The 9,650-nt window shown below is 41.4% G+C and overlaps 1 protein-coding gene across 2 annotated transcripts; it reads right to left on the bottom strand.

The window, feature by feature from the left end:
• Positions 4,614-9,617, bottom strand: LOC109717800. 2 transcript variants are annotated; one of them, XM_020243723.1, is made up of 5 exons: positions 9,062-9,617; positions 6,579-6,735; positions 5,689-5,909; positions 5,078-5,251; positions 4,614-4,983 (listed from the first exon to the last, which is right to left on the bottom strand). In XM_020243723.1, exons 1-5 carry the CDS (start codon positions 9,323-9,325, stop codon positions 4,897-4,899), a joined length of 903 nt encoding a protein of 300 aa, XP_020099312.1. In that variant the 5' UTR covers positions 9,326-9,617; the 3' UTR covers positions 4,614-4,896. The 2 variants fall into 2 exon arrangements, with proteins under 2 accessions (XP_020099312.1, XP_020099311.1); XM_020243722.1 differs by having other exon boundaries at positions 5,689-5,912; positions 9,062-9,615.

Genomic DNA, 9,650 nt, shown 5'->3' with positions numbered 1-9,650 from the left:
TCTTTTCCAGGGCAAGCTAGTTATCGGGAATCCATGTTCAGGGCTGAATATTGATTTACTTTATGTGGCAAGATCCATTCAGCAGGTAAGGAGTCTTTGCCAAGGCAAAAACACTATTTCAAATAGCAAGGAGGCAAGCGTCAAATCAACCAGGGAATTCATTGGAATCGTCATGATTGGCAAGCGTAGTAATCGAGCTCTTCCCGTTGCGAGCGGTATCGGCATGCGACAGGTAAGAGCTAGGTAAAGAATTATGGACGAGATAGTAAAACCCTATGACTTTTTCGCTATAGCTTATATAGACGATGTCCTGATCTTTGAAACGTAACGTACTTAACGTACGTTAGAATTCGTACGTGACGTAAGTGCCCACTTCAAGCATGACGAAGCATTTCGGAAAAGTCTCAAAAGTGCGGTTTTGAACATTTGGTCAAACTGACTGAAGATTCTTGCTGCCGAAATCCTTAGGATTAGTGTTTGGCGGTTGGGTACCGGGTACCTGATCCATTGGAGAGCTCGTTCTGTGGTTTGATTTGATTACAACCTTGGCATACCCCGGCACTTGCTCCGGCACTATTATTAACATAGAATGCCGCAGGACCACGGGCTCTTGCTTGGGCGAATCAGCCCTTTACCTTTACTCTTCGATTTCCTCCTTCACGTGCACATGCCAAGGAAGAGAAAGAAGATGCTGCTTGCTACAAGAGACTAGAAAAAAGTTCGAAGACTGCTAATCGAGTGGGAAAAGGCTATCCTATCGTAGGATAGATTCGATGATCCGCCTAGGCTCAGTCATTGGTCAACTTTCTTCTCTCTGTCTGGTACTGATTCCATAGATCTGAAAGGTTTACAGAGCTGGGAACACGCTTTTGTCGACGATCCCCCTTTCCCGAAAGCAAGACATCCTATTCCATTCCATATTTGTCGGGAACCCAATCTTTTTTAGAGCATAAGGCATCAAACCTTTTCCTCTATTGTTCACTGTGTGGGAGCTATTGACTGAGAATCCATCTTTCCCGGCATCCAGAAAGTTTGCTTTCTAAGCGAGTTCCCCCCGTTGAGCCGGATAAGAAGAGTAGCCCACTCAGGGCAATGCAATAAGGGAAGTGCGAGCTCTGTTCGACAATGAGGGATAGAGCTCTATCAAAACCACGAAGGAGGGGTTCAAAAGACCTCTTTCTCCTACTATTGACCAGAGACTGGTGTTTGCTTTCTTGTGGTCCAAAAGAAACGATCTTTCTACGGACTTCAGAGGTTCACCTCTCCAATGAAGGAAGCATTGGGACGATAGGCTTTTTCGCTTTTTCCTCTTCCCCTCTTCCATTGAGGGAGATCCTTTCTTGGACGAGTAGACCGATCATCGCACTTCTTTTGAACTGAGGTCTGATGTGTTTCCGGAAAAGCCCCTTGCATGTGGTGAATCTCTTTTTTCCATCTCTATCTCCTTCCTTGCATCCGAAGAAGCAATGTCACTCGATCTTATCAAATGGACCCATGATGACGAGTAGTAAGTGATGAGTCGGACTTATGTAATCTTAGGCCAAACTCTAACTCTATAAGAGTTTTATGGAATTTCTTAAACTGGGCTCTGAGAGCTTTAATCCGTACAAAACTGACTTAGCATACGTGATTAGGATATTGTAGATGTACAAACCGGGTGGTTGCTTAAACCTTCCCCACTCACAGCCCTCCCTTTGGTTTTATTCCTGTGTTATTTCAATTGAGTGAGGCTAGGCTTCGCCGACTGAGAATACCATCCTATTTAGTATGAGTTGAGAGTAAGATGAAAACCTCAGCCGGCTACTTCCTGATGCCGGGCTGTGGGTAGAGCAAGAAAAGGTAAGAGTAAAGCGCTCTCCCTCTCAACTACTTCTACCTTCCAAGCCAACCCCTTACAATATCCTTGGCTCATATCTGATTCGGAATAAAGAGGTCTTGTTGCTTCTTTGGTGATGGTCCATTTGAGTGTGCACTTCAAGCTCTAGCTGTAGTGGGCTACCTTTCTATAGGAAAATGGGCTTTCAGACTTAAAAGCTGCGCCCTGACCTTACCTTACCTTACCTTACCTTACCTTACTACCTTACCTTACCTTCCTTTACCTTACCTTACCTTACCTTACCTTACCTTACCTTACCTTATTCGGCAAATTCTTATTCAATTAAACCGGGATTCCTAACGTAGAGAAAGAGAAAAAAGTCTTCCGTCACGACTAGGCCACAAACGCGTTTAGATCATGGCATCTTCATAGCATAGCCTTGCTTACTACCTAAAATATAGAGACTGAAAACTACGATTCTAGTCGAGATTGAGAACTTTTTCAGGGTATCGAGAGCGTCGAATTCCGTAATCGGGCCAAGAGGAGGGGATAGCCGAACCTATCCAAAGGGCCTCGCCAACCGTTCCCTTTAATAAGCGATTGCCTATCCTACGGGGATTGTTTTTCAGTCTCGACCCTTAGTATGATAGACGATCTGGCTATGAGCTTCTGGGCATGCGAGGCTTGATTGAATCCAAAGTGACGTCCGCATGAAGGGTACTGGGGTGCTATGGTACGTCCCCTGTAGGATTAAGTGAGGGTCGGGGAAAGAAGAAATCAATGCTCTAACGCCCGGCAAAGGGGATATCAAGATTCACGTGCGAAGGGACGAGCGAAAGGCTTCCTAGTAAGCCCTTCGCTCGGGAAGAGAAAACCACCTGATTCAGTTCACCGAGAATCGTCACCACTTCTGAACAAGGGAATCATACCCCTGGGGAAGCAGAGGTTAATAAACTTTTTTAAAGAGCAAGCCCGTTAGTTAAGTAAAAAAGACTCCTCGGATTCAAGGGACTAATCCTTTCCTTTGCTGGAAAAGCATTATACGCAGGGTTGGGCTTCTTAGTGAGCCTTATTGTGCCTAAGGTCATAGAAGGGGGAGGAAGATCTATCCCTAAGAGCTAAGAAAGAAAGACTAGAAAGAGAATGCTACTACCCCTTCTGGATAGCCTTAGGAAGAGTGAATAGGCACAGTACCAGGGACCGAACTCTTAGGCCAGTCTGAAAGAAGAATTACCACCGATGAAAAGGCAATATCCACTCGTAGATCGGGGATTTCGGGGTTGGTTATAGAATATGACTCTTTTGCATATCTTTAAGACGGTCTACTGTTGATAGGGGGTAGGGTAAGGCAGTACTTCATCAATAAATCTCTGGTAATTTCCGAGTTGTAAGATCCCTCCTTAGTCCAGAGAGAGTAGCGAGGAGAAGGTTCTTTATAAACCTTACTTTTATCCTTACTTTACTACTTTACCTTTACTACTGTACTTCAACCTTAGCCTATGCCTTCCGCGCACAGGACAGAGGAATTAACTTTCGCACACACGAAGAGCGAACTCCCCTAAAAGGCCTTTCTTTAAAGTCTGTTTGAAGGGATGAATTTATGTTCCCTCATCGAGTACTTTCCTTACTGAATTGTTCACCGGAACTACTTTTCCTTCACTTAGAAAGAATCTTTATTGCTTAACGGCTTTCGGGAAAGAAATAAGGAAGGTACGGTTGGAAAGAGAGTAGGACTAGGACTAATAGTCAGACAAAGCAGCAGACAGGCAGGGAAAGAAGCTCAAAGATGCTCTTAGTACCTGAATAGTAAGTCCAGATGAACTCTTTTCCTTTTATGGGAGCTTTCCCAAAGCCTCCTTCCTCTACATTCATAGCTTTCACCCTTGGTCTTCTTTATCACACTCTTTGTGGCGCATAAGTAGTATGCCTTAAGAGAAGAAGAAGATTTCCTGCTTCCGAGCAAGGAGGAGAGATTCTGAACGGAATTACTGAATGGAATTAGGAGTAACAATCCCCAATCTGGGTTCAATACACCAAATTCTGGTATTCGCTCCTAACTCGATCTAAGCCTGAAGTCAAGTAAGGACAGATTCACTCTCGTATTAGAAAGCGGAGAAAGCCGCCAAGCAAGCCAAGCAGCGGGCAACAGATAGTGCGGCGAGAGCTGCAAGCATTTCTTATTAATCGAGTTGAGTTAGGTAGGCGGACCCCTTTTATCTTACTCAGTTTGTGGGNGAAGAAGAGAGAAGTACCATCACATACAGCAAAAAAAAAAAAAAATTACTATCAAAGAAATAATTTTTAAAAATAAAAAACTTTTATACATTATTAATATATCACTATATATACAGTGGTTATGCTTTAATTAGATCATATGTATAATTCAAGATGCTATATGAATTTGCTAATATATATCAACGACACATTAGCAGCTTGCTGCTACTTTGCAGCTCCACGTCTAACATTTTGCCCCACTACGATTTCTATCTAGTTTTCTATTATAAGAACCACAAAAGATAGCAAGCAAATTGTTATAATTTATATAATATAAACCATTAAAGTGCTCAAGTACAAATCACAAGGTTATAGAGGTGTACATTTTGAAACCACATCAAGTTGCGAATGCGTTACACCACATACGAGGAATTTTTTCTTCATTTTTCCAAATTAATGTAGGCTAACAATTACTCCAATCAAACACAACAAAAAGTAGTATCAAGTTCCTAGTATAAGTCTACTGGCTAATTCATATCTGGAGCATTTAAGGTCATATTATAGATATTCACATAAACCTTAATGAACCAATTCCAAAACGAGCATAGATAGCTTTCACATGATTTTCCAGCGTTTTATGATAATCTATTGAAACACACAACATAACTTTTACAAGTTTAAAACACTGTGAATAGATAGGATAGTAATAAGATGCAGCTTTTGTTCTAAAGGTGCTGAATTTACCAAAACTATGCACAACAAGCTGTCCCAGTTCATCATTCTCCACAGGAAGAACAACAGAAACCTACAAATAACTATAATTCAGGAGAGAGAGAGAGAGATTATAGGTATTCTCCTCGATTATTCTAGAAGACATCAGGATGGAATCGCCCGGGAATTGAGCCGCTCTGCTGAGCCTGTCTGAGGTGCATACTCAGCGCATAGTTGTTGATCTGTTGTCCATCAAAAAAATTACAAAAGAAAATCATTAGATGATTAGGCCGAGCTTTTTCGCTTTAAAAAGGGGGGAAGGAAAAATCAAGTTACCTCTAGGGTTTTGACTTGCTCCTGGTACTGAGACACCAACTGCTTCAAATGCTGCAGCTCTTGATTCATCTGATCATACTCCTTTTGGCGCTCATGTTGGATCGCCACCGCTCTTTTCAGAACAGTATTCTCTCGAAGCATGGCTTCCGCATGTTCCTTCAGCAACAAATTTTCCTATCCAACATATAAGAAAAACTTCATCAGCCATTTCAAAGGAACAATTGGGTCTCTAGCCTTGCATTCCGTTACTATCATGCTCGGTTGGCATAGTTCCCAACACAAGAATGAACAAAAATACCTACGTAATTGACATCTGAAACGGCCACACTAACAACTTAAACGGACTTCTCACCAGACTATTTCATGGCCATCTACAGTTAATTCAACCGAGAAACTTGATGAAAACATAAATTGTAGTGGAATCGAAAAATTAGGGACCAAATTCTAACAATCAAACAGTTGAAGGACCAACTACAAGCCCCTTCTAAGCATCACAATTCACATTTCTTGTTTTGTCATCTCAAGGCAGGAATTTTAAGTTTTAACAAATCAAAACCTGTTATATGACTGTTCAACAACCAACTACTGCCAACAAAGAATTGTGAAAATACCTTATGAAAACTCTCCAGGGCTTCAGCACCAGCGCGCGTAATAATGGACCTCTCCAAGACCTCCAGTGTTCTTGAGGCACGAGCCCTTGCATCATCCATGTTAGATGCGTTCATCATTTCACTCACAAACAACTCAACCCATCCAGACCCATCTGTTGGAAGATTTTCTACAGCCGGTGGATTCTCAGCAACTGCCTCCGCCCCACCATTATTCACACCATCTGCTGCAAGTTGCCCCAAAAAAAAAAGCAATTTGAGTCAAATGCATCAAAATGATCCATGTATACTGTTTTCTCATAGTTTTACTGTTTGCAAGATGAACAGAAGAAGATAACCCAGATCAAGCACTGAAAATGACTGTGGCAAAAATCAAAAATAAAATTTTTGATGCCCATATATAGAGGCTCCAGTTTGGAGCTTCAAATCAGTAGCTCTTCCCATTCAAATTCTAGCAAGTAGCTTAAAATCAAAATTTAAAAGAAGCACTCAACTATCTGATATCATTAAGCCTCTCCAATACCCATATAAAGAGGAAAAGGAAAAGAACAGACAAGGATTAAAGGACATCATAAAAAGTTGATCCATCTTGAAGTTCTGATCATCTCATAGCTAGAACAAAAGAACATACCAAAAGGAAGGATTAGTCCTACTGCATCTATAAAGAAATGGTGATTATAAATTAACAAATGAACAGAAGAGCACAGTTTACATCATCACTTATGAGCAATTTAAAAAAAGGCAGCAACATTCTTGAAAATTACCTCTCGAAAAAAGTTCACATCCAACGAAAAGATGGAAACAGTGGATAAGTAGAGAAAACCAAAATTACCATGTTGCTGTATCAAGACAAAAATTGACCGAAGGTTAATACCAATCCAAATGTGTCATACCTTCAGTTACTAGCTGAATATTCGGTGATATTCCACTTCCAGATTCAATAAAAGCAGAAGATAAGTTAGTTTCAGCAGACTCCAAATGCAGATTGTTCAAACTCTTTATTGTAGAATCCAAATCATTTCCAGATGCTTCAAGGGCTCTTTCCAGAAACTGAAACCATTTCCACAACAATTATGAGCTATGTGACATACAAGAAAAGTTTTACCAATGAATTACAAGAAAAATTTTATCTATCAGACCTTTCCTTAACTAATAGAATTATTGGATTTATACAATATTAACAGTCCAGTATGTAACTATCAAAAAGAAGAAGCTTCAAGCATATAAAAATCAAAACATGCAATCCAAGAATGTTTCCCTAATCAATCGGTACAAATTAAATGAATGGACTGAAAAAATTATTTAAAAAAAAAACTGCGAGTTATTTTGTAGAATCACTTTCAAAGGAATTTCAAAGTCTAAATAGACTAGTTCCACAATCTGCATTACCGCATCTCATACTTGAACATTTCCCTTGAAAGAAAGCTACAGAGTAATCAGAAGCGATCCTAACTATCTACTCACAAGAACACCCTTTTCAAATGGATCTGCTGAGGCTCATCATAAAACACCTAGGAGATGAATATTTCAAAGGAGAGACCAACAAATAAGAGAACTGGATCTTCAATTAGCTAAAAACCTCTCAGAGACTCATTTAGGAAAGTGAATGCACTTAAGCGCTACATGTCTGCCCTTTCCATGCAAGCTTACACCTGTTGAAGGCGCACCAAACAACTTTACATGCTTGCTAACCAGGAGTTACACTTCTGTAACTTCACGACAAAATGAACTACTTTAAGAGGAAACCGTCACAATGGACAGCACAAAAGGACAGAAATGCACCACGTAAGAAATTACAGCAAACAATCTCAAAATTTATGGAAAGTAACTCAGTAAAATGGAGAAAAACATGAACAAAGGCCTAAATTTTACCAGTCAACTAGAAGAGCCGAATTAGAAGCCAAATAGGGGCATAGAGGAAAATAATATACAAAATGTTCCAAATTGAGATATTAGGTGGTGCAAATTGTTGGAGTAAATCTAACATGTCCAGCTGGCTTGGCAGAGACACTTTTGCCAACAATAAATTTAGGTCCATTTATTCATGCAGAAGTAGATCATTAATAGAGAAAAATATTATCCTTCCTGCAGTAATCCTAACTGAATTATCATTTTAGCCATTTGAAATATTATTAATTCAACCGCTCAGCTTCATTAATTGGCATAGCTAATTAAAAATGCAGCCTTCAAACAAGCGAGAATGAGAGCCCCCATCACCACCGGCACTAACAAATCAGTATATTTCAAGTCTCTTCTGATTAATCGCAATGTTTACAACTAGCGAGGTTATAGTAAATTAAAGAACAGCCACTTTCAGCATTCTTGATGATTACAATTACTCCGACAAGAGTCGACCAGCTTACAATCATGAGATGATTGAACATGCATAAGCCCTTAACAAATTAGTCCGGATCCAAACCACATGGCAGCACCGATCAAAATAACCCACACAAAGGGGTTTACCACATGCAAAAACTCACAGAAGGAAAGGCCATATCGGGATATCAACCACATGTAATAAAAGGCTACGATCTAAACCCGTGAATAATATATTCATGACAAAGTACACTAATGTGAGTCTGTGACGAGGAAGCACAGATTGAAATCCAGATGGCAGACTCTCTCATAAAGAATCCTATTTAAATGTCATAACTTAAAGTGCGTACACTCAAGCAGAAGCTCTCCCAACTTAGCAAATTTCTGGAAAGTGTCCAGACAGAAGATGACACCTTCTGCCCGCAGGGGGTTGCGAGTTGTGTAATCTCCATGCAAGATATATATCGGAGAGATAAATAGGTAGAGTCCCACGACCATCTCGAATGGGGTAATCTCCATGCAAGATATATATATCGGAGAGATAAATAGGTAGAGTCCCACGACCATCTCGAATGGGGTAATCTCCATGCAAGATATATATATCGGAGAGATAAATAGGTAGAGTCCCACGACCATCTCGAATGGCAACAAGAGAAAAGGAAATGATACTACACAGCAGGTTATATAACACGTTTGAAACTATTCGAAGAACTTTAAACTTTTCTGTTGCCTACGCATTGTAAATGAATCCGTATACCAGTCAAAGCACAAGCATCCTTTTCAAATATTCCACGTTCATATACAGATTATAAACAAACATAATCAGAAGGTCATGCTCGTAATTCCTTCAAGAAAAGATTTTTTTTACTCAAAACTATTTTTATAACACAATCATGTTATTCCTACACATTGGTATCAATAATTTAATCACATGCAGATCAAACCAGCACCAGATTGATTTCGGACCTCATCAAGAACCATAAAAAACACAACTGTTACCATTCCACACACAAAATTACATCAACAAGACGAGAAAAAAAAAGATATATGACTCATTCACCTGCTGGTCCATTTCTGGGAAGAGCGCCCTGAGATGAGCCAAATTGCCGCCGCACCGATCGGAGGGCCGGCCCGGGGAGAGGCGGAGGGCGGCGGTGGGTGATGGGGCGCCGCCTCCGGCGGCGGCGGCGGCGACGGCGGAGGCGGCGGCGACGGCGGAGGCGGAGCGGCGCGGCCTCTTAGAGGACGGGAGAGGGGCGTGGAGGAGCTCCTCGAAGATGGACGAAGAAGAAGACGACCTCTTCCCACAAACTAGGGCAGACATGGTGGTGCCGAGGATCCCCGCGTCCGCCGCCTCTCCTCCTCCTCCGCCGCCGCCGCCGCCTCGTAGTCGCCGGAGCCGAACCCTACTCTCGCCTCCGCCGCCGCCGATTCCCTAGAGAGCTCCGCCGCCCATGCAGAGGCCACGATCTCGTCTTCGTGAAGGAGTTAGGGTTAGGCTTGGGGTTCGAGATGGAGAAAGAGAAGAGGAATGGGGCGGTCTCGTATATACGTAATGGTTCTCTTTCCTTTTGATCAAAGGGTAGCCCTTTTTGGTGCTTTGCTTGGAAATGAGAGTAGGGAAATATTATATGCATATGATGTGTATC

Source organism: Ananas comosus, linkage group 11 (genome assembly GCF_001540865.1).
Source record: "Ananas comosus cultivar F153 linkage group 11, ASM154086v1, whole genome shotgun sequence".
NCBI lineage: Eukaryota > Viridiplantae > Streptophyta > Magnoliopsida > Poales > Bromeliaceae > Ananas > Ananas comosus.
This window is presented reverse-complemented; position numbering and strand designations above follow the sequence as displayed.